Source organism: Chenopodium quinoa, unplaced genomic scaffold (genome assembly GCF_001683475.1).
Source record: "Chenopodium quinoa cultivar QQ74 unplaced genomic scaffold, ASM168347v1, whole genome shotgun sequence".
NCBI classification, from domain to species: Eukaryota; Viridiplantae; Streptophyta; class Magnoliopsida; order Caryophyllales; family Amaranthaceae; genus Chenopodium; species Chenopodium quinoa.
This window is the reverse complement of record NW_018743348.1, coordinates 12,098-38,188: the sequence shown is the minus strand read 5'-3', so window position 1 is coordinate 38,188 and position 26,091 is coordinate 12,098. Positions and strand designations below refer to the sequence as shown.

The 26,091-nt window shown below is 36.4% G+C and overlaps 1 protein-coding gene across 4 annotated transcripts; it reads left to right on the top strand.

The window, feature by feature from the left end:
- The first annotated feature begins 3,767 nt into the window (after window positions 1-3,767).
- LOC110737983 (uncharacterized WD repeat-containing protein C2A9.03-like) lies at window positions 3,768-24,806 on the top strand. Of its 4 annotated transcripts, XM_021918335.1 has the most exons (11): window positions 3,772-3,910; window positions 4,168-4,320; window positions 4,432-4,584; window positions 4,678-4,845; window positions 4,950-5,036; window positions 9,166-9,300; window positions 9,514-9,624; window positions 9,907-9,998; window positions 10,110-10,215; window positions 23,796-23,882; window positions 23,973-24,806. In XM_021918335.1, exons 3-11 carry the CDS (start codon window positions 4,444-4,446, stop codon window positions 24,384-24,386), a joined length of 1,341 nt encoding a protein of 446 aa, XP_021774027.1. In that variant the 5' UTR covers window positions 3,772-3,910; window positions 4,168-4,320; window positions 4,432-4,443; the 3' UTR covers window positions 24,387-24,806. The 4 variants fall into 4 exon arrangements, with proteins under 4 accessions (XP_021774025.1, XP_021774028.1, XP_021774027.1 ...); XM_021918333.1 differs by lacking the exon at window positions 4,168-4,320 and having other exon boundaries at window positions 3,768-3,910; XM_021918334.1 differs by lacking the exon at window positions 4,168-4,320 and having other exon boundaries at window positions 4,427-4,584.
- Window positions 24,807-26,091: the final 1,285 nt, after the last annotated feature.

The window sequence follows — 26,091 nt, the reverse complement described above, 5'->3', positions numbered from 1 at the left end:
GGAGAAGAAAGACCTCAAAGTTGCAGATTTTCTTATTTTTTTTTAAAATGGAAATGGAGAAGAAAGGCCTGTCCTTTTCAACCCATTTCCCCAACCTTACTTTTTGGTTTACCCCCAGCCTTGGTTTTTGGTTTTGCTTTTCAATTTCCTTTTTTTTTTCTCAAGTGGGTAAACAGTTAAAAGACGGTTATGCCCTTATCAGAGTCATGGATGACACTAATTGCTAGAGTTCTAGAAATCCTCTACATTAGGGGCCGTTTGGTTCGCAATGTGGAATCAGAATGGAATGGGGAGAGGGTATGGAGGAGAATGAAATGAAACCCTTGAAATTTAGGGTGTTGTTTGTTAAAAAAAACAAAGGGAATGATTTCATAGAACCACCACCACAGCACCACCATTTAGGGTATTTTTTTGACTTTTTTTTTGGAATTTGGTAGTTTGGAATTCTGACGGCGACCAACGAGGTCGGGAAAGGGTGGATTAAGGTCGGGGGAGAGCCGACGAAGGTGGAGCGAGGTCGGGGGAGAGTCGGCGAAGGTGGAGCGAGGTCGGGGGAGTGCCGGCGACCATCCGGCGAGGTTGGTGGGATGTGGGTATGGTGGTGGTTGGGGAAAGGGAATGGTAAAGGTAGGGGGGTGGGGAATGGGGGTGGACTAAAAATGGGTAAACCCAAAAATAAAAAGGGAAAAAGGAATGAAAGAATATCGCTAACAAATGACAACAAAGAGATTCATTCTGTAATACCCCAAATTTTTTAGTATATTTAATCAACGATTTTTCTAGTATAGAGTTTTGAATTTATAGTTAATTTTCAAATTATATATTAAAAAAAAATGATTTTGAAAAATTTATAAGTATTATTATTTTCGAATTTATTAAAAAAAAAAAAAAAAAACTGATTTCGGATGTTTTCAGAAACTGATTTAAAAATTTAAGCTTATCTTTTCAAGAACTTTGAATTGAGACTTATCTCCGGAATACTCTAATAAATTTAACCTAAGCTTTCTAAGTTATATATATACCTAAGGCCTAAAGCTGATACAATACCCATACCTCTCAATTTATCAAGTCGTCATTCTCGACCGGTCTTTCGTCGGTAAGCAATGGTTTTCTTATTTGATACACTGACAATGATCTCTTATCCACTCAATTTCTGTAAACTACCGCCTGTTGTTGTAGTTGACGAACTGGAATTTTTTTATTTTTTTTTTTAAAAAAGGGGGTTGTTTTCTTCAAAAAAAAAAAAAAAAAGGAGAATAAACACCATTGAAGAAGAAAACTATGGAGTTGGTGCGTGGGAATTGTAGTTCAGGAGGAGATGAATGTTGTAGTGGGCCATCAAATAAAGCAATACCTTATAATCCTAACACAGTAGACTTACAAGTGTTTCTTTTTTTTTGTTATTTCCGTGATTCCGTCTCATGCTACTACGTACTAACTTCGTATTAGACTATTAGCTATACGAGTCAGACTAATTTAGTTTTATCATCTATTTATTTGTAGACGGAGGGTACTAGGTGAACGTTTCGCAGGTTACTTACCTTGAGATTTACGCGCAACTCAAGGTAATTTTCAATGTCCATCATCTTTAGAATCCCGTTAGGAAATTGTTTTAAATTATTGTGTGCCAACTATGTGCTTACGTAATTATATGTGAGGGATGTGTTACCGTATGATATTCTGGAATTATATTATATACTAGTTTTCTATAATTGTGTACTAGTCTAATATTTTTGAAAATTTGATTATTTGGTATCGTATGAGTTTTTATATAATTACAATCTTGGGAATTGGATGATTGATTAAATGTGATTGATGGTCTCCAAGACCTCTTGAGAAACGAGTTGTAACTAGTATGTCTTATGACTATGTTTTAATAACAATGAAATTAAAATATAGTTACTTGGGATTAAATTGATTTTGTGCAATACTCATATGCAATGTGATCGGACAATTTAATTTATTTAAATGTACATTAAATTAAGAAGGGAAATGAAACCCGAAAGGGTGAAGAACAGGTTGCCCACTAGTGGTTATGGTTGCTACTAGTTGGTTTAAATTGACGTATATTGCTGTTTAGTCTTCCTCCTAATCAATGGGTATTAGTGAGGGGTGTGCACACTAAGGAATTCTGTTTAATTTATGGCCATTTGGGGTTACGCGCGACCCTATGTAAAGTAGGTAGTGACAGGGACTAGTCCCGGCTTACTAGCGTTCTCTTTCCCTTTCTTAACTAAAGTAATAATTTTATGTGGCAATTTGATTTTGACTTATTATTATAACGTCGATAAAATTGTGTTGTGTAAAATGCTTTTCGAACTAAATTTATTTATTTTACGGGATGGAGTTGGAATTACTCAGTTTATCTGATTTTGGGAGTTTTCTCTTTTTTTTCTTGTTTCTGGTTTATTTTGCAGGTTTGTAAAAAGGTACCCGGTTACGTGTGAGGAGACGTTAGAATAATCACGTAGCCAAGACATTTTAGTTAATTCTGAACTTAGTTATTTTTTTTTTTTAATATTTTAAAATGTTTTACGGTTTGAATGTAACGAATATTTTATTCTTGTCGCCACTTAGATCACTTAGTTATAAAATAGTATTTTGACTTTGCTTTGCACTTGTTTTCTATGGAAAATAAGTGTAGCAGTAACACTCTTAAGGTTCGATGGTCGGTTTTGAAAGAAAATGGTTATTCTTATCGTTTTACAAAAACCTGAATTTTGGGGTGTTACACATTCCCTTTCATTCTCTTTCCCTTTGACCAAACGCTCCCTAGAATAATTTATTAGGATCCGACAATTGACATACGTGTCTTTTTTTTTTTTTTTTTTTTAATAGCAAAAATATTTCATTAATTAAAAGTCATACGACATCTACAATAGAGATTCAACGCTAACAAATACATAAGATATTGAATCAAATAAAATTTTCCCTTATAAAAACTACGATCGTCGAGTAGATCTTGCATTGTGGAACATTTCCCGCTTATATCGCTGGAAAATACAGCCTTGTTGGAGAGACAATCTAACGATCCTTTGTAGCCGTGAGGATGTTTTTCTTCTGATTCATATGTCTGTATTCGAAAACTTGATAACTTTTTCATCAACGAAATAATTTCACGACAATCCATTAGATCTAATATCATGGATTCAAAACTAAGAAATTCCTCTCCCAAAAAGAGGAGATAAACCTTGTCTTTCGAAGGAGGTTGAAAAACCCTTTTCTTTCGAAGGAGATTGGAAACCCTTTCTTTCGAGGGAGAAAAATTCCTCCCAAAAGGAGGAAGCATTATTATAAACTAGACCTGATCAAGTATGGCCCGCCCCGTTGGCCCGACCCGACCCGATTTTGGGCGGGCTTTGGGCAGAAATTTTCGGCCCGAAATCGGGTTGGGCCCGACCCGGAATTTTTATTTTTTTTGGGCGGGTTTGGGAATGCGTTTTAAAGCATATTTAGTTGATTTTTTAGGCCCGGCCCGAAAAGCCCGCACGGCCCGACCACTTTGGGCGGGTTTGGGCACAAAAAATTCGGCCCGAAGCTTGGTCCGGCCCGAGAAGTGGGCAAATTTTTTTAGCTTCCGCCCGACCTGACCCGCCCAATGATCACCTCTATTATAAACCTAAAAAAACTATAAAGAAACAAGGATTGGGGCTTTCCACCGGTTAAAACCGATGGAAGCCCCTTCAAAATTCAACAATGGAGGCTAGGGTTTTGGAGAGAGGAAGGAGGAGAGTATTAGTTTTAATAATACGTGTCTTTAATCTACTAGTAAATAATCTTCCTCCCATGTTTTCATTTTTTTCCTTTGGAAATTTTCACTCCCCCTTTTCTCTCCTGCATTGAAACATACTCTGAGTTCTCATTGAAGCGGTTTTTAAGCTTTCTCCCTTCCATTGAAGCAGCTTCTGAGGTAAGATATTTTTTTTAAGAATCGAATATCAACTTCACAACCTAGGGTTTGGTTTCGCATATGGTTAATTTGATTGTCCGTATAGTCAATTTAGGGTTCTTCTAACGTTGATTATTGAACTATTGGCTTTAATTACTTAATTCATGAGCGATTATATAGCTGGAATTTTTCTATTTGCACTTTGTGTTATTATTGAAAAGAATTTTATGTGATTTTTCGAGCCTAATATGAATTTTGAGTCAAACTTTTAATGATAGGAAGGAACTATGAATATGGACCTTTCTCCCTGGCCCAGGCGGCGGCCACTCCTCCTGCCTGGGCTCAGGGACGGGCTGCATAAGAGTGGTAAAATCGTGCTTCTAACATGTATTTGAGTTACTGCTCTTGCATGATGGCTTATCATTGCATATGTATGCTGCTTCTAGTCATTGCTCCCATTTTCTATTTCTAGTTTGTGCTTTACTTGAAACACAGCTAATCTTCATTGCTGTATTGGTTGGTTGTTGATATGGGTAGAATAGGCTGCTTTGAGGATGTCCCATCTTCATATCGATGATGCTGATTATATGGCAGAGGAGTACGAAATTGAAGATTTTGATGATGATATGGATGAAGATTTTCGTGATAGAGAGATGGGTGGATCAGATTCTGAAATTGAAGAATATGATTTCATGGTTGGTGATAATCCACCCCACTTTTTTTCACTTAATTTTCCTTTTCCTACGAGTTCTAGCAATCAGCCAATTTTTGATTTCTTCTGGATTTAGGAAAATAAATTTGCAGATACTTCCTCCGCCCAAGCTAGGAGAGGAAGAGACATCCAAGGCATACCCTGGGAAAGGCTCAGCATTACTAGGGAAAAGTACCGCCAGACTCGAATAGAACAATACAAGAACTATGAAAACATCCCCAACTCTGGTGAAGGGACAGAGAAGGTGACTGTAGTTAATCTTTTTCTCTTTTCTTTTAAAGTGCTATGTTAAGTTTTAAAGTTTATTTAATGATTATATAGTGATTGCTCCTTCCCTTTTACAACTAGGTATGCAATCAAACGAAGAAAAAGGGGATATATTACGACTTTAGACACAATTCAAGATCTGTGAAGTCAACTATTCTCCACTTTCAGGTTACTTTATCCAGATTGATTTATTTGTTCTTTTGGCCGTGATTCCTCCCCCCCCTCCCTCCCCCTCTTTGTAGTATGACAAGTATCTCATCTCATAAATCATGTGAATGGCTGGTCAGTGTTGTCTTTGTCATATTTGGCCACACTACCATTCTCTTTCATGTGTATGTGGTTGGAGCAAAACTCCTGGTTCTTTTCATATGTTTCTTTGTCTTCTAATCGATGTGGGCCAGTTCACTTATCAGTCATTGTTATTGGCTAAGGCAGCAGGGGGCTTTTCAGGATTACTCAGTTGGGAGGTTCAAAGGAACTGGGTTTAATGGTTGATCTATAATTTCCTTATCCTTTTTTAAGAGGACAACTTATCTTGTTTTATTTACTCCTTTTCCCGAGCTGTTAATGTAATCCTTAATTTTTTTTTTATAAAAAGTAGAGTAGTGTTAATAGCAAGAGTGGGAGAGGTAATGTTGGAGTGGTGGTGTTTGCACATATCCTTTTGTTTGTTTCATCACTATTGGACACTTCAGTACCATTTTCCTGCATATAGTTTTGTGATTACTAAGCCATTTGTTAATAAATTGCACAATTTTTTATAATTCTTGTATACCAACTTAGTTATTTACGATGTGATAAGGAAACTGATGAACTCTTTATCAAATACGTATCTCCTAACAGTTTGTGTTATTCCTCCTATGTTTCTTTAGTTTTTTGATACTTTTTCCCATTTCCTTATTTGGACATTAAAGGCTCCACTTAGAGTTCAATACCTTGAGTAAGGAGAAGTATATATGTAATGTGGCTATATTGGAATTTCCCTTCCCCATTGTTCCTCCTCCACCCCAAAAAAGTAGTGAATTTATACCATTACTTCCTCAATAGCCAAACATAAAATCACAAAACTCATATGGAAGGATAATTAGAACAATCTTATAAAACTGAGAGCAGGTGGAGAAAACCTCCTCAACTGCATAGCCTTCTAAATGCCTCTATAATCATTGGGAATTGATGATAGCAAAAATTTTCTTATGTCACCGGTTAGAAAATAATATTTCCTAAACAGAGATTTAGGGTATCCTTGCACTTATTTATAATGGGTTTTGAAATCAATGAGAACCTAGTAGAATGGTAAGATAATTGATGTGGTGTCGAAACGCACACAAATTAATAATAATTACCCTAAGACTACTAACTTGTAATTAGTGGAAGTAGAGGTCGATCCCACGAAGAATGTGATTGCAACAAACTAAGAATAAGATCCAGACTACTTAACTAAGACTCTAAGATGATAAAAGAAACGATTGGGGGGGGGAGTTTAAGGATAAGGAACAACTAATAACTAAATCTAACTACGCACTAAAGCTAACCGGAACAAAGAGCAGAAACACTAAAGGATATACTCAGCAACTATATATAGAAATCCACCATGCATATGTATAATCCCGGACATATTACTTAACCCTTTAGAATAGCTTGACTTATGGAACAAGTTCCCCTATTTTCCCTTAGTAATAGCTAGATCTGGTACGACTTTCACTAACCCTAACCAACAAATAACCCCTATACTACGAGCAAGGAATTTAACTTGATGATAGCATTAAGAACTAGGAAAACATTAATCCTAGACAACCACGACATTATTGGAATGCGATTTCACCTATATCAAGATTTACTTTACAATTAACAGAGTGGAACGTCCTCCTCTACAATTGGTTGCTACTTTATTAATGCTCCCAAGCAATTACGAACTTAGTTTCATTAATTAGCAACAGAAATCAGATCCAAACAAATAGTTGTACACCTACTTATAAGAAATCATTATTTATAGAAATAAGCAGCAATTCAAGAATACTCCAAAGCATTAATCTTTAAAAAACCAACAATACTCATCTCAAATACTAATTACATGGCTTCAAACTAATAGCTAAGGACTCATAACACAAAGATAAGGAAGGAAAATAAAGCAAGAACTCATCAAGTTAAGGACTCATAACACAAAGATAAGGAATTAAAATAAAGCAACTAACTCATCAAATTCCTCACATTTGGATCCGAGTTCCTCTCAGGTTGCTCCAAGTTCCTCCGTTGGAATGTATCACGAATAGTCTCTCTTTTCCAGCGTTTGCCACCCTTCTCCTTTCTTTATGATCTAATTTCATGGCTTTAAATAGGCTAAGAGATGAGTTGGAATCTTTCGAAGATAAGGAAATTAAGTAGATAAGATTAGGAAAAATATATCTCTTTCCATATCTTTATCCAATTGATAAGATCTTTGCTTTTATCAAATATATCTTTTCCAATTGCTGTAGATCTTGTAAATTACTCCACAAGACTTCCCAAATTCGCGGATTCAATGAACCTAGATGAACAAAACGTGCCCAATAAGTTCCTTTCCGCTTCATCAGTTTTCCAAGTTCCTTTGCAATAACTTTCATTCATGTTTGACATTGGCTCCTTTGTTTGGTTCATCTTTTTATCTTCCAAAACCACTCGATAACCTATACACCAAAGAGAAATAAGCTACACAATAACAAAAACCTAAATAAAGACACTAAAATGTTAAAGGAACTAACCTAAAATCTAAGGAACATAAATAGAAAATAGTGTCGGAAATGACACTCATCATAATCTTCATATGCTATCTCAATGTTATTAACGTACTCCTCTATTGGTTTGTGATAGTAAAACACTTTTCAAGCCTCAAAAGTTTTGCTAACTCATTTCCCATGGAGGCATAAATGTCCTTGGGGGGGGGGGGTGTTGTATTTGGTTTGCGAATTCTAGTATGGATGTATGGGCTTAAAATGGTCTATATTCATATCATGTGTTTGGTTGATATTAGTAAGAGTTTTAAACATATGCCTTAAACCCTTTAAGTATAGGCCTATGAGGTTTGGCTCATACCAATGCTCCTAGTATCAACTAAAAAGAGTTTATTTATTTATTTATTTATTTATTTATTTTTTTAAGAGGGGGGGGGGATTCTAGAAATGAAACAAACACACGGTACTAAGAATCATGTTCCAAACCCATGCAATCTTGTTCTTATTTTTTAATTTCACCTCATACCACTCTGCGGAACCCAATGGCCCCTCAAAGTGCTTTTGGGCTTGGCTTATTGGGTATATTGTGTTAACTAGTCTAATAATAAGGGAAAGATCTGTATAGAATGTTATGGAAGCAAGAGCGAATGTATTATGAAGAGTATTTATTAGGCCAAAAAGACCTTTTTAAGCTTTAATTGGTTGGGCAGAGGTTTTGTGATTAGCAAAGAATATATACATATATATATATATATGTATATATATATATATATACATATATATATATGTATATATATATATACATATACATATACATGTATATATACATATACATATACATATACATATACATATACATATACATATATATATACATATATATATACATATATATGTATATGTATATGTATATGTATACATATATATATACATATATATGTATATGTATATATATATATATATATATATATATATATTGTGGGAATTATTAAATTATGAGGAGGGCTTGTAATGATTAAAACTCGGCAGTGCTGGTGGGAGCCTTTGTTGAATCTTTTCGAAGTTTCTTTTGAACTTCCTTAATTGCTTTTCTGAGCTTAATCTTGCAGTGGACTGGCCACTGGTTATAATATTTGAGGGATCAGTTTCATGCACATATAAAACTTTCATATTTTTTCCGGCTGCTCATGTACTTTTTGGATGTCACTCATGTCTTTCAGCTTTGCTATTAATATTAGCAATGGTTCTATCGCTTAGCAAGCATCGTCTTACTTGATTTACTGTAGCATCAGTTGCTTTAGTGCAGAGATTGATTGTTAATGCATCATTGGTAGCATTACTAGCATGTGCCTTTTTCCCGAAGTCCATTGTCTAAACGGGTTGTCTCTAAAACTTTTGACTAGTATCCTTTTGCACAAGTTTGATTAGTCCTGTATAGGAATCTGAGCTAGTTCATATTTGAACATATAAACCCAAAAATATTAATATGCCTGCATCACAAGTGAATAGAAGCTGTAATAGAAAAGAATACCTTAAAGTATGATGTAAAATTTTATTAAACAATCATGCATTTCCTTGTGCTGGTGCAGTTAAGGAATTTGGTTTGGGCTACCTCGAAGCATGATGTATATCTCATGTCTAATTCATGTATTGTCCATTGGTCTTCATTGGCGCGTTGCAAATCCGAGGTTCTTAATGTCTCAGGGCATGTAGCTCCAACAGAAGTGAGTTTTGATCATGCAGAACTTGGATTCTTACCCCTTAAAGCATCGCCTACTATATGGTTGGAATTTACTTATGTTCATTGTATTGCAATACTCACTCCATCCGCCTAATGAGATATATTAAACTCTTATAACGACTAGTTCTGCACTATATGGGATGAGATGGATTTGTATCAGTCAGAAACTAATGTTTTCATATTGCTGTTTATCTAGAAACATCCTGGAAGTATATTGGAAGGATTTAGTCAAACCCAAGTCAGTACTCTTTCTGTCAAAGATAATTTGCTAGTTGCTGGAGGATTTCAGGGGGAACTTATTTGCAAGGTTAGACCACATTTCTTCTATCAATCATATTATTTTGTTTTGTAATTTGAATGAGCTATACTTGCATTTTTCATGACATTTTCAGGTAACATGAAAGACCACTGTATTTACTTTAGTTTGCTGCCTTTTTTATCCTCTTGGTAGTCCCTTGGAAACTTAGAAGGATCATCTCATTGACTAGACAATTCACCGGAAAGATTTTGGTCATGCTATAACACAAGATAGAAATATAGAATCATCACAAATATATACTAAATGCTATATTGCAAACTGAACTGGCAGAATTTGGATAGATCTGGAGTCAGCTTCTGCACTCGGACCACATATGATGATAACGCTAATACTAATGCTGTTGAGATCTATGCCTCTCCCAGGTAGCTGGGGAATTTTTCCTGTGCTGTTTTTCCCCTCTTTCCGTTTGTAAAATACTCCATTGCAAAGATTTTCACTTATCAAGTTCTCTTTCAATATTGTTTCTATTGCAGCGGTGCAATTCATTTTACTGCCTCCAATAATGATTCTGGAGTGAGGGACTTTGACTTGGAGAAGTTCCAGCTTTCAAAGCATTTTCAATTTCCTTGGCCAGTAAATGTTAGTCAGCCTTTTAATCTCCCATTTCAACTTTCATGGGAGTCTTTAGCTTCTTTAACTTGCTGATTCTTATCTTCTTATATGTATATGCTAGTTCCCTCCCCTCCCCAGCGGTGGGGGGGGGGGGGGGAGGGGTGACAACACTTGGTCCACGGCAATCATGAGGTGGATGTTTTCTAACATATATGGCCTGGTATAACCTCACCCACATGCTTTGTGCAGCTATGCTGAATGTTTCTACAAATGAACAATATATATAAAAAAAGCTCAAGGTACACTGAGGTTATTGGGATCCAGCTGTGTGACGTGTCTACGCATGCTTTGGGTGCACCTCATTGAAGTTCGGTACACTTAATGAATAGTAGGCGAGCAAGTTTGCGAAGACGCTTAGAAAAGTATTCAAGAACAAATGGAACGCTTTCTATTTCAGCAACAAGCATATAGAAATCAATCTCTCTTGGTTTTTTTTTTTTTAATTGATAAAAAATGCCGTTTTTCAAAGAGTATCCGTCGCATATAGGCTTTAATTTAAAGGCATGTAGTCTAACCCTTGAAGTGAAGTGATGACCTAAAACAAAAAATATTGGAGCAAAATCTAAAGCTGTGTGCCTCGGGTGTGCCTTGTTGAATGCGTTTTGCCTAGCTCAATAAGAGTTGTGTACCCCATTTACTTAATTCCATAGCGCCTTAGGTGCACTCTTTTATACACTGTCTATGAAGCATGGATATGTCTGCCCCTCCGTTATTTCAACATTGCCAAACCATATTGAACACCAGAACATGTATAATGTGAAATTCACCCCAAAAGGCAATGTTGGCAGCATGGCTATCTATTTATTTTGAGTTCTTGGGAAGTGAGGATTGCAACATGTCAAAATGGGCGTTTAGGTCACAGTGCATATTTTGTTGCTCAAAAATGGCAAAAGAGAGAAAGATATGTAATTTAGTTAATTAACATACCTAAACATAGCCTTAGGATGTTGAACCAGGCCCTTCTCTTTGTCATCTGATCTGGTGGGGCTTTGCTGTAAAAGATTTTTCCAGCATCAATACAATAATACAATTCATTTGGCCTGTTAAGTATCATTTTTGGTGGATTTCTCTCTGTCATGGTTTCGTTTTTCTTTCATTCCACTCTTGATTAGGTCATCTTTCAGCTTAGATGATGTCTGGTTAATAAGTGGAGTTGGCTACATTGTTTATTTTTTTCTTTTACTATGCTTTTATTTTTAGGAAAATTTGCTAAGAATAAAATGACCTTTCACCGGTCTTCCAATAATGGAACCACCTTTTGATTATCTCAAAATAACACGACCTTTAACGTGTATCTTCTCAAAATGGAACAAAAAACCGGTAACCTATTTAAAAGGTTAAACCGGACAAGTGTCGCATTGTTATTGGTTAGGATTTTTTTATAATTTATAATTTTTTTCCATTTTTAAAAAAATTGATTTTTAATTAACTTCTTTTTTTTTTTTTTTTTTTAAAAAAGTCTTAAAAAATGAAAATCAAAACCTTTTTCTCTCCTCCATTCCCCGACCACCTCTCCAGCCCCGTCCCCTTTACGTTACCGTCAAGTCGCTGGACACACCCTTGACCCTCCCCATTTACCGTCGGTCACCGTCCATCCTCTCCTCGCCACCCCTGCCGTTTACCGATTAGACCGCTTACCAGCAGTCGTAAAAACTCTCCAAAACTAACCCATCCCAAACCCTCTTCTCCACCCTAAACCAACGGAGTGGGTGCATTTCGGGGAGGGGAGAGTGTTTCGGGGTGGGTGCAATGGATAAGAGACTCTTTGGGAGTGGTTTGTGGGTGTAAGGAGGTGGCTGCAGGGTAGGTTTCAGGTGGCTATGGGGTGGATTTCGGGGGCGAGGGGTGGTTTTGGGGACTTCTAGGTGGGTTTCAGGAGGGTAGTGGGGACGGGGAGGGGACGAGAGGCCGGTTTGCTGGTGGTTTATGGTGGGGGAGAGACATGTTAGGGGTTTATTTAAAAGGTTTTTGTTTATTTTAATTTCAAGGTTTTTTTAAAAATAAAATTGACCAATGACATAGTGACATGTGTCGCAGAAGGTTACCACGGGTCACTTTCCGTTTTAGAAGATTTGTGTCAAAGGTCGTATTATTTTGAGATAATCAAAAGGCCATTCCATTTTGGAAGACCGCTGAAAGGTCGTATTATTCTTGGCAAATTTTCGTTTTTTTAATTTTATTCTTAAGGTGAAAAGGAAGTGTCTTTTCTTTGTCCTCAATTAGAAGGGTTGTTTTCTTTTATTAATGATAGAAATGTGCTTAATTTAAAGCTTTTGACATATTCATAAACAATTCAACTTTGCTATATTAAATTAAATTGCTGTGAATGTTGCCTCAAGTTTTCCTTTTTTTTGTAGAGAATTTTTTATTTTCTCAATTCCAATACAATGCGTGCAACATACTTTATTACTCCCTCCATTCTTTTTTTGTTCTACCCACTTTCTATTTTAGGTCATTCTTTTCTGTTCTACTCACTTTGCTTTATTGTATCTATGGCATACCCCTTTTACCATCTTACCCCTTCAACCCCACAATAATTGCACCTTTCCATGCTCCCTTTCTTACTTTACTCTTTTCTTACATAAATCCACCTTTTTACATTCTCTATCTTATTTATCTTATAACTTTTCACATTCTTTAACAATTTCCTAAATTGCATACCTATAGGAAGTGAGTATAACGTAAAAGAACATAGGTGGTATTTTGGTGTATATTTTTGTCATTCTTTCTCATGATAGAGCTCATCTAGTCCTCTATTATCTTAAAAAGTATTAACTGTGAGCATGAGAGTTCTAGGAACAAGGAATTTATGTTTAGGGAGTTTTAAATGCACCTAGACGCAGTGTTACCCATACTTTTGTTAAGCTGAGTAGAAAGTAGGATACCTATCAAGAGAACATGAGTGGTAAGACTAAAAACTAGGATTGGCTTGAGAACTTCAGTATTTGTTTTATTACATGATGCTCCTTTTTTGTGCCATAGTGGCCAAATATGAGATTTACGAATGAGAAAGCTAACAACATTATAAATTATACAAACAGAGATGTATTTGCTTCCTATTCCTACTTTTCTTTCAAAACATGGGACAAAGAACATAATTTATTCTCTGAATGAACTGCTAGACATTGGGCTCCTTGATGCCTTACTTCCATAAGGCCCTTAGTATTGTATATTCAACTACTTGGAGGAATCTAGTAGCAAATTTTTGTTCCTCCCTTGCGAAAAGTTGCTCCATCTTTCATTTAGACTCATCCAGTGCCCTAATCACTAAAGGCCCTTTTCTTTTTGTTATGGACTGACTTACTCAAACTCACAACACTTACAAGATAGCAGCAAGAAAGAGATTACTTTTCATTAATAAAGGGTAATTTCAAAGAACACAATTATTTGATAGCTTTAGCCTATCACTCTCTAACCAAGATAACTTGAGGTTATCACTCTCTCTAACAACTTGTCAAACTCAATTTCATAATTTCAATATTCAAAAGGCATACCCTTCCCTTCCTACCCTATTCTTTATATATACAAAACAGATTACAAGTAATCTCTTAATGGTGTTTGTCTTCTAGTTCATTTGCTTTTCTGCTTTTCTTTTCTTACTCCAAAATGTCGAGGTTGACTCTCTCTCTTGACCCCTGAAACTTCCTTAAGTAGCTTTGTCCTCTATCTCCAAACTGGTGTCTTGCTTTTTGCTCCATCTTTCATTTAGACTCATCCAGTGCCCTAATCACTAAAGGCCCTTTTCTTTTTGTTATGGACTGACTTACTCAAACTCACAACACTTACAAGATAGCAGCAAGAAAGAGATTACTTTTCATTAATAAAGGGTAATTTCAAAGAACACAATTATTTGATAGCTTTAGCCTATCACTCTCTAACCAAGATAACTTGAGGTTATCACTCTCTCTAACAACTTGTCAAACTCAATTTCATAATTTCAATATTCAAAAGGCATACCCTTCCCTTCCTACCCTATTCTTTATATATACAAAACAGATTACAAGTAATCTCTTAATGGTGTTTGTCTTCTAGTTCATTTGCTTTTCTGCTTTTCTTTTCTTACTCCAAAATGTCGAGGTTGACTCTCTCTCTTGACCCCTGAAACTTCCTTAAGTAGCTTTGTCCTCTATCTCCAAACTGGTGTCTTGCTTTTTGCTTGGCTGAAGGTCTGTCTCCCTTGTCTTGCTTTGGTCTGCTGCTGCTGAAAGTGGGTTACGGTGCCTCTTCCTGGTGTACACAGCCCACGGCTGATGAGTCATCACACTTTTGGGCTTATTTTCAGTTCAGCTCATGTCAGCCCATTTCAGGGCCTTATTCTTGCCTTTCCTCTGTTCCAAGCCCTTTCCTCTCAAATACATACTTCACTGCCCTTTCCCATGCTATGAAGTCTGATAAGCCCTTTCCAAGCCACTTTTAATTTTCAACCTTTTTCAAGTTTCCAAACTCTGATTTATCATGCTATGTGACGGTATGTCCTAAGACTGATCCATCAAATAATCAGCTGCCCAAACTTCCACCTTGTCCTTGGTGGATAATATTTGGCATTGAATTTCTGACCTCGTTAGGATGGGTAGTGTCATCCTTGATGTCTTGCTTCCACTATTCTTCAAGCTCCTCTTTGATAATTTTTTTTTATCACCACTAGTGGCCTTGGTGGAGTTAGTGGCATATAGGCTGGTTTGGAATGTAAAATGGAGGGTGAAATGTTTGGCGGCTTTGAGAGGGCCGGGAAAATGGGCCTAGGATTGGTAAAACTAGTTAAGGGCCTAACATTAATAGAAGACGTAATTGGTGTAAGATGGGTAGGCTCATTTTGTTGGCTTACTTCCCCAAATTTATATGGGTTCACATTCATATCTTTTCTTATTTCAAGTATGTCAAGTGTCCTTGCCTTGATTTATATCTTGACCCAAAAAACTTAACCTCAGCCAACAATCGTGATGTCATCCTTAATGATTCTTACCAAATTGTCCTTGATATATATTGAAATTGACTCTTCCCAAGACAACGAATGACCAAGCACTTTTTTTTCCCATTCACCAGTTGAAACTTATTGGAGTGTCCACTATTGTGCCACTTTAGACTGCTTCACCATTAATCCTGAAACTTATTAGAGTGTCCACTAATGTGTCCTCCACAACCCCTTTGGTCACCACCTTAACCAATTCTAGTGAGTTAGCGACACCACCAAGGACTCTGGGAGAAATTTATTACAACCACCACCACCCCCAAATTCATAATTCATTTGGTGAGAGACTACCAATTTGACCTACCTCTTGTCCAGCTTCTCAAGAATACTTTATCGGACTCACCACCTTATTGGATCCATTGCACCACCTCTTTATCGGGTTGTTGGCTTCCTTTGTCGGTAGTCGCCAATTCTTCCTCCACCTAATCTGACATCGAAAGAGAAACCACTTTGTTCGAATAACCTATTGTTTTAGAGATGGTTATCTTATTGCTAAAGTGGAATCTCATGGCAGCGCTGTTCCTTGTGATCTGATATGGGATAAAGTTACTTTGTTATCATCTGATGGGTGATACGCTAATCCAGCCGATGCTTTTCCAAATTAGTCAATTGTGTTGATACAAAGGATTAAGGCTAATTTGTAGTTTTGTTATTGTTTGGACAACTTGTCCTCTTGTTGTACCTTCTTTCCCGAAGAATTGATGATTTTTTTTCCTTATCCAATAAGAGGAGGGGGGAGGGAATCAAATTTAGCTCCCAGTATTCAGTTTTTCTGACAACTTATTTGTTTCAAAATTACATTGTAAATGCTAAGGCTTAGTGTCACTTTCTTACCATTTTGTTAACATTTATTTAAGGCATGAGCCTTCAATTTCAGTCTCTTAGTTTAGTATTAATTGTGAAGACTTTCTAACTTTTTAGGATCACTTATCTTAACACTTAGCATCGTTGAATGTTTGGGCCATTGAGGTATTGATTTAGCCTTTAGATATCAGATTTTTAGAGAATGCACCATTCTTATTTAAATTAGTCCATCTATAAACACGGATTTTTAAAATGCAACTCTGAACTTATTAATATATTTTTGAACCAAATTCAGTATGTAATCTTTTCTCGATAAGACCAAAGGGAAACCTTATAATCACAATAGGAAACCTTATAATCACATATGATATAATCAGGAGACAATAAAGACTATGCTCAGCAATGAGTATGAACACCGTAAATGATAAGTTCAATGGCTTTTTTTTTTTTTTAGTGGAATACAAAAGTTCAATTTAAAGGGGAAGTCAGTTGTAGAGCTGCAAAGTTAATGAAAGTTTTGCAAAGGGTCTGGAGTACACTACTGAGACAAAATATCTTTGTAAAGGAAATCTATTCGGAAATTTGATATGTCCAAGATTTAGAGGTTTTTTTTTTTTTTTTTTTTTTTTTTTTTTTTTTTTAACTTTGTTTTTGTCAGAGCTGCGAAGTTGATGAAAGTTTTGCAAGGGGTCCGGAGTAGGCTATCACCAAGACAAAATATCTTTCTAAAGGAAATCAATGAAATATGATGTGTCCAGTGGTTTTGTTTTTACTTTGTTTTTGTTAACAAACAATTTGAATTATGATCGGATATCAATCAATCAATCAAAGCCTTAATCCCATAAGTGGGATCGGCTACATGAACCAAAAATGATTATTTTGTATAGTCATCCACAAAAATTTTCCTCCTCCATCCCTTACAATCAAATGCCTCATGCTCATGTAAATCCATATACTTCATATCCTTTCCCAACTCCTTCCAACCAAGTCATTTTCGGTCTCCCTCTCCTTCGTTTAACCCCTCCATGGTCCTACTCTTCCACTCTTCGTATTGGTGACCCTTGAGTCTTCGTCTTACATGCCCAAGCGATTTTCCCTTAGGCAGTCTGCAATGCCTGCCACACCCACTTTCCTGTGAATAACCTCATTTCTGATTCTATCTCTTAGAGTGTTCCTGCACATCCATCTTAACATGCGCATTTCCGTAACCTCTATCTTTTTAATGTGCTCCTTCTTAGAAGCCCAACGTTCTGTACCATAGAGCAACACTAGTCTTATGGCACTCCGGTAGAATTTCCCTTTCAAATGTAGGGCAATGCTTACACTTGTGGTTGTTCTCCATTTAAGCCACCCCGACTTAATCCTATGAGCTACGTCTTGATCAATCTCACCATTTTTTTGGATGATCGACCCAAGATATTCAAGTCCTTTCCGTTTAAGCTCACTACATCATCGTTTGTCCCCCTTTGTGTACTAAAGTGACATACCAAATATTCAGTCTTACTCCGACTTAGCTTAAACCTCTAGATTCCAACCTTTGCCTCTATTGCTCTGGCATTAACCCCATCTTTAGTTTCTTCCACCAAAATGATATCATCCGCAAACGAGATACACCATGGAACCTTATCTTGAATTGGGTTGATTATTTCATTTAGAACTGCTGCAAAAAGAAATGCAATCTAATTGTAATAGGAAAATCTTTTGTCAATCCTCCACATGTCCTCACATTTGTTTTCACATCCCGATACATATCTTTAACCAGGTTCACGTACCTCCGTGGAATACCTTTCTTCAACATTGCCCACCAAAGTACCTCTTTTGGCACCTTGTCATATGCCTTCTCTAAATCGATAAACAATATGAAGATCCTTCTTCTTTGCCCTATAAAACTCCATCATTTGTCTAATCAAATATATTGCTTCCACAGTAGATCTTACGGGCATAAAACCAAATTGGTTATTTGAAATGCATGTGCATGCCCTCAACCTTCAATCACTCTTTCCCACAATTTTATAGTGTGGCTCATAAGTTTGATCCCTCGATAGTGAAAGTTAGAGTGAACAATCCTGGGCCTCTTCTTTGTTATTATAGACCGTGACTAAGGTGTTCTTCCTCCAATCTTGCGGGTTCCTTGTAGCCTCCATATCTTGTTAAAAAGGTTTGTCAACCAATCAATACCAATCTTACCTAAACACCTCCACACCTCTATTGGTATACCATCAGGGCCAACCGCCTTCTTAGGCTTCATCTTCTTCGGTGCAATCTCCACCTCTACTCTCCTAATCCTCCGCACATACTCCACGTTGATTTCTTCATCACTCATAGGGGTATCTCTTGTCACAACTCCTTTACTTCCATTTAACAGTTCGTCGTAGTACCCCTTCCATGTGTCCTTGATGTCCTCATCTTGTACTAGAACAATTTGGTACTTATCTTTGATACACTTTACCATGCTAATATCCTTCTTTGCCTCTTTTCTTCTTTTCGCCATCTTATAAATGATCTTTTCTTCCTCCCTTTTCTTTTGCTTGGCGAACAACTGCCTTTGCCTTACTCTTAGCCTCCTTATACGCTGCAAAGGTTTCGTCGCTCCTACATTTTCCCAAAGCTTAATAGCATTCCCTTTTTTACTTAATTACCGCTTTCACCTTTTCATTCCACCACGAAGTATCTCTTTGAAATTCTCCCCCTTGATTCCCCTAAGACCTCTTTGGCCACTCTCACGAAACAGTTCTTCATTCGTAACCAAATCATGTTTGGGTCCAGCTCTCCATCCCAACCCGCCTCCTTAATTACTTTTTCTGCAAAAACCTTAGCATTTGCATCCCTTAGAATCCACTATCTTATCCTTGGCTCTTCTTATCTTCCCTTTTTCTTTGCCTTCTCTTTCAAACGAATAGTCATAACCAAAGGCCGGTGTTTGGTGACCACATTCTCCCCTAGGATGACCTTGCAGTTTATGCAACTTTGTCTATATGTGCTCCTTGTGAGCAGGAAGTCTATTTGTGTTGCATTTGTTCCACTCCGAAAAGTTATCAAGTGGGAATCCCGCTTCTTAAATCAAGTCTTAGCCAAAATTAAGTCATGATTGGGAAAAATCTATAATAGCCTCACCACTTGCATCCCTCTACCCATACCCAAAGCCTCCATGGACACTCTTGAAGCCATCTCGACTTACCCCAACATGCCCATTTAAATCACCTCCAATATATATTTTCTGTGTGTGGGGGACACCTTGTACTACCTCATCTTAAGTCCTCCCAAATTTGTCGTTCCTCTTCTGCATCTAAACTAACTTAAGGAGCATAAACACTAATAACATTCACAATCTCCTTGCCACATAGCAACTTCACCCTTATCAACCTATCATTCCTCCGATAGACCTCGATTGCTTCTTTCGACAACCTCTCATCAAATATTACACCAACTAAATTTCTAGCTCCACCATTCCTAGTCATGTGGCTCGAGTCCAACGTATCACACCTTATACTCCAAAACCAAGCCTCGAGCTCCTTCTCCTGTTTACCTTGTCTCTTGTAAGCACATGATGTTTACACGTCTTCTCCTCATCACTTCTATCACTTCTGCCGGTTTCTCCATGAAAGACCCCACATTTCAAGAACCAATTCGTAGACTAGAGTCCTTCCTCACACGTTCCCTCATACCACGCTCCCTTGTACCACGCTCCATCTTACCACACTCACTCGTACTACGCTCCTTTGTACCACGCTCCCTTATGCCCCCAACTGCAAGCCCTTGCTCATTTGACACCACACTAAGGCAATGTGGCGCGTCGCTTCCGGGTGACGACCTAGCAACCCTTGCATACTTATCACTACACCCGGTCTGGAAAGTGCAACGCATCGCTGAGTAGGGAACGCCCCCGCGAAAATATCATTTTGGCGGATTTCTTTTAAAAATGTGATGAAATGATACCTTGATAGCCACTGAATTTTTAGTTCAGCAAGGAGATAAAGATGTTGAAAATAAGGTGAAGTGACAGAGAAGTAGGAGAGATTTTGGATACACGGGGAGGATGAGATAGCTAAAATCATACATGAGGTAATATTTAATTGAGTGAGCTCAATGGTTTGTTTTCTTAATCTAGCTTAAATATGTCCTATGTTTTGAAGTTGAAACCCCTTTAGAGATTTTGGCTGAAACAAATGGTTTACTTAACCGAGTATTTTTGTGTTTTTTATTCCACTCTCTACTTCCCACTCCCTTTCTCGCTGCGTTGACATAGCTTTGTGAGATTTTGTTTGAAGTTGAAGAGCTAGTGGAGCTTAAGGGCCATTGCGTAGATCACCACCATATCTGGAAGAAAGTAGTTTTTCGTTAGCGTAAGATTTTGACATGAGGGATGAAAGCTGCTACCTCCTATCAATGTTTTTCGGAGAAGAACCAGAAACAAATTTAGCCAAGCAACGTTGGCCGTCGACTTTAAGGAGACAATAGTGAGAAAAAAAGAGAAAAAAATTAGAGGAGTTACTTCTTTGTTACAGTTTCCATTTTGAGGTTTGCTTCCAGATATATATTTTTCCTTATTATAGTTTTGTTGGACTAAATCATGTGCGCATGAGAGTCACATGCATTTTAGTATGCCACGAATCATTTCATGTTTTAAGTTTGGTGTTTACGTTTTTCGTGAATCATTTCATGTTTCTAAGTGTTTATGAGACGGAATTGTTATAAAGTTTTAAATGAATAAGTTGAGTGATTCCATGCTTCATAGCTGCTGTTCTTGATGTTGACTCCTAGAATATGACTATCTAGTCACTTTTGTTCTCTTAGTGTCTTCTATTCAAGCCCAATCTTAGAAAGTAATTTGTTTGTATTGGTTTCATGCGGAGGTTGAAGAGTTTAATAATGGGCATGCTGTTATTGTTGTGTTCCTGATTAAAGTGGTCAAATTGACGTGATTATCATTATCCTCTTTGACGAATTCGTTCCACTTCTCATCGTGTTAAAAAAATTTCAAGCTGTTTTTAAGTCAAAATCCTACCTTTTTTCTTTCCTTGTAAGAAGTTTCTTTGGTAGACTTACTATGAATTCTTCATTGTGAGATTGCGAGTATTGTTTGAGGCTTTTTACTTTGCGTGGGGAGTATGAGGCTTTCGCTTGCATTGTGCTGAAATGTTGCAATCTGTTTTTATAGTCCTGAAGGGAATAGGATAAGTTGTTCCAAATTAGTGATTTTGTGGCATTGATGGTCTATGTTAATATCTGTGTACGACTTGTAAAACATTTTCATGCTTTGTGTCCAAGATGAATGGTCGAAATGTCTATACGTCTGTACTTGAGATGAAATGAAGAGTTACGTAGTATGCGGTTAGTATGGAATGCACGAGCCTCCTCTTATCTAATGTGGAATAAAATTACGTATTAGGCATCTTTATGGGCTAAGGTAGTGGTTTATTTTGGTCTAATTTGTAATTTGTTTAGATTTATGATATCTTAATGTATACAATTATTTCTTTATGGGTGCCTTGTTGGGACCACATGGATATTCTTAAATTGTACTTTCCAACCATTGAATTTGTTAATAGTAGCTCTTATTACATACCATTGATTGGTAGCTTGCTTGGTGAATTGTCCTCTACCATTTGTAATTTTAAAAGTTGTCAACAAAGCTTAGCATAGATCTTCACCAGTATCACTTAAACTTCTCTTATCTGCTTAAATGCTTTCCTTTTTTTTTACTCTCTTTTTGCTTCATTATTAGGAACTGAGAGAGCTTGAGACTTGGTGAAACTGAGTTGAGCTGAATGTGTTACTATTCATGTTCAAGCTCATTTAACTTAGTTGATTTTGAGTGAGATCAAATATAATCAATTTAAGCTCAATGAATGAGTTTTCTGCCTTTCTCTATTTTAAATCTAATGAATAGCTGACATTTATATTGTACTATGAGCCATCAAACTAAGGAAAATGTACAAAGTAAGGCAACTGGGAAGAACGTTTAAAAAAGTCTATTTGATGATGTTTAGTTGCAAGATTTTATGGTGGCCTATAGTTTAGTCTACTTGCATCAATTATATCTACAATTGCTTTTTAAACTATTCCCTCCGCCTCATAAAGAACTAATTAGTTTCCCCTGTATCACTATGCTATCTTTTTGTGTATCTTCGCAAATCAGTTTCGGCTCTCTTGAATGTGAAGGGGATGAGGATATTAGCCATGCATGGTAGGATGGCTTCTTGACCTGGCCAGGTTACCTGGCTGTGTAGTGTAATAAATTTGAGGGACGGGGATTCTGAAATTTTGCATCATGGTGAATTTGGTTGTGATATTGAAAATATCTGACGTGGATAACTTTGAGGATTTCGGTGAGTTGGAGATATTTGGGTAGTAGTTTAGGAGTCTTGGTTTTTATTGGTGGAGGAGTTTCTAAATAAATATTTTGGCCTATATGGATTTTTTGACTTATCTTTTTAAGAAAGTTGAGGAGAGTGAATTTGGAAGATGCAACTGTGAGAGTTACATATGGGAAGTGAAAGGTGTGTGCAATGGTGTAAATTTTTTATGTTATCTTATTTATTAGGCTGTATTGCACGTGGAGGATTTTTTTTCTAAAGCATATATATATAAATAATTCCTCTGTTTCCATTACAATGCAAAAATTTGATCATCACATTTGACCATTATTTTCAATTAGTGAAGGTTATAAAATGTATATTGAACGTATACATTTAGGCTATTTTAACAGCATTTTACGTAGTAACATTTGATATTATAGTATTATTAAAAACATAATCAAAGTTTGTCAAAAAGTGTAAAGTCAAATTGCTGCAATTTTAAGGAAATGAGAAGAGTATGAAATTGCTTGATCTGAACTTTCTGAAGTTGAGAAATTTCAAAGAAATATCAAAATATAGACGTTGCTTTTCAATTTCAATCTTCATTCTATCAAATTTGGAAGTTAAAAATCAATCATTTCAACAGTAAAGAATAGAAGATAGTTCTGTTGGGTCATATTATTTCTATCATGTGTCTATTTTACATGCTCATTCATCTTTGTTCAGGTGACTTTCACTCTAGAATTCTGTGTGTTTCTTCTTTAATATCTAGCAGTGCCACCCATTAGGTCTGACTGTATTGGTTGAGCAGGTATCCAATTTTCTCTCCAACAAATGTAGTTTGGGTGATTGTAAGCAGGTTGCAGTACATTTGATGTTCTAAGCATTCAGATTTTAGGAGTAAACCTGTGTTTTACAACAATGGTTTGTTAAATTTTCAAACCTGGCAATTATTGTTTTCTTTATTTACTTGGCAGGGAGGCCAAAGATGAATGGTTGTTTTTATTCCATATAGTACATGGTGAATATTACTTGGGCTTAAATACTTGGTTGGAGTGATTAATGGTGCAAACACGAAAAAGTATGCTTGTCCAGTTATTTATTGACACGGTCACTGAACAATGAAGCATGGTATCTGTAATATGGGGGGAAAGTCATAGCTCCTTGTTCGTTTAATCATAACCTACTTGTGCAAGCCTCATTTCTGACCTTTTGACTTGTGGATTGTTGTATAACTTGACTCGTTTTTTTTTTTTTTTTTTTTTTTTTTTTTTTTAATAATTATATACTACTGTTTCTTATTTGATTCATGTTTTATTCATAATATGAAGTTTTTTATTACCAAATTTTAAGTGGTAGAGCTTATGAGAACATACCAATAAAACATCAACATAGGATCTTTGATCCTATTTATGCATGAATAAGCTCACCTTGTGGGTAGTTCCTTCCATTTACCCTTCAGTTTTACTTTGCAGCATACGTCCTTCAGCCCTGACAGTAAAATGCTTGTGATTGTTGGAGACAATCCTGAGGGCATTTTGGTTGATTCCAGAAATGGAAAGGTATGTGTGGAAAGTGCTGGTTAGCATTTTGTCGATGTTCATTATTTTCTCAAGAAGCAAGTAATTGATAAATGATTTTGATCTATGCAGACTATTACACTTTTGACTGGACACTTGGATTACTCATTTGCATCAGCATGGAACCCTGACGGTGTCACTTTTGCTACCGGAAACCAGGATAAGACCTGCCGAATTTGGGATGTCCGAAACTTGTCAAAATCTGTGTCTGTTCTCAGGGGTAATTTGGGAGCTATCCGGTCCATCCGCTACTCATCAGATGGCTGCTTCATGGCTATGGCAGAGCCAGCAGATTTTGTACATATATTTGACGTGAAGAATAATTATGAAGAGGAGCAAGAAGTTGATTTCTTTGGTGAAATATCTGGCATCTCATTTAGTCCAGACACCGAGTCTCTTTTCATTGGAGTGTGGGATCGCACATATGGAAGCCTGTTGGAGTATAGTCGTCGTAGGAATTATTCGTATTTGGATTGCTTAATTTGAGGCTCATTTATCCTTGTCTGCACCCATTAGGTGTGCATGCTTTCACAGAGAAGAGGGGGGGGGGGGGGGGTTGGCTGAGGGTGTCCTTGTATATGTAGTTTATGGTCGCACATAAGTGACTTTGGTATGATTTCTTGTATATCTTTGTTTCCTGAATGTAATATGAATAACGTGTTCTGATCAAGTGGAGGGATGTACAGAAGGCTAGATAGTATTTTCATTGCAAGAACATAGATAACCAAGATATACCCAAGGCAAAATTATGGCCTTTTGTACCTAGTGGACATAGTTTTTTAACAAGATATTTTCAGGCATTTTTCGCGAAATTTGCTCAACTGTATTGGAGTGGTATGCTCTTTGAACTACAATATGGGTTATGAATGCTGAAGGCTAGATAGCATTTTTAATTTTTTATTGCAATATGGGAACCAAGTCAAAATTATGGTTTTCTTACAATGGCGAAACATTGTAAAATTCTAAGTAGTGACTCTCTAATATTGCTTTTTTTAAAAAGTTGTGCCCCCTCTTTTGGAAGTTATATATTATAATCCTCTTTTACATTAAGTAACTATAAGGTGACCTCCATTATGTAGCTGTTAATTGGGTTATGTTGTTTTTCAATCATCGTTAGTGGGGCCCACTCTCCACCTATAAATATTTTTTTTCTCAATTTTACATGTTGAAAAATGTTCTGTTAAAGAATTTGGGGTAATTTTGGTTCTTAAGAGACAAAATTGAGCTTGGATTCAGCAAAAAAAAAAAAAAAAAAAAAAAAAAGTGAGACAAGGCAATTACATTATTTTTTGGTCGATTTCGAGCTCAATTTGGACCCTTCAAACATTTAATGTACTCCTTAAGTTCCTAATACAGTAATAATTAAGAATGTCATGAGAAAACAATGCTTCAATTGATGTTATTGATGCTTAATTGTTTAATATTTCTGTTTTAGCTCTTAATTTACCACTCTTAGGATGAATTTATCATTTTTTTTCCCGCCAAATTAATTTTTTTTCTTCCTTGGCAAATTTGCCTTCCCTCTTCCCCTTCTTTCACCCTCCTAGACTCCTAGTAAACCAAACTAATATGTAACTAAACATTTAGCAGTCGTGTCAATGCACGAGATGTATTAATTTGCGGAAGATTATAATATTTCTTTATTTCTTCTATTGAAATATTGGAAAATATTTTGTTGTTTGATTGATGTTGATTGAAGCTAGTTGTTTTTTTTTTCCTTGTTTGATTAATATGTTTTTTAATGGGGGTTGTTAAATATCTCCCTCGAATTTCCAACTAATGCCCGCAAAATAAAATATATTTTACAAATTTACCCTTATATTAAAAAAAAAAAATTTACCCCCCCAAACCCTCACTCCCTCTTCTCTCTCCTAAAAACAATTCTCTCTCTAAACCACCACCACCTCCTTTTACCACCCACCACCACCCCCTCCTCTTTTAACCACCCACCACCCCCTCCTCTTTTAACCACCCACCACCACCTTCTTTTACCTCCAGTTTCTCGATCTTCACAGTTAGCCGTGGAAATGACAAGGAAGGACAAGAGGAAGGCGGTCACCGAAGACAACTAATAATAATAACAACTAATAACAATAATAATTCTAACAACGCACAACTAATAATAACAACTAATAATGATAATAATAATAATTCTAACAATGCACAACTAATTATAATAGCAAACACAAGT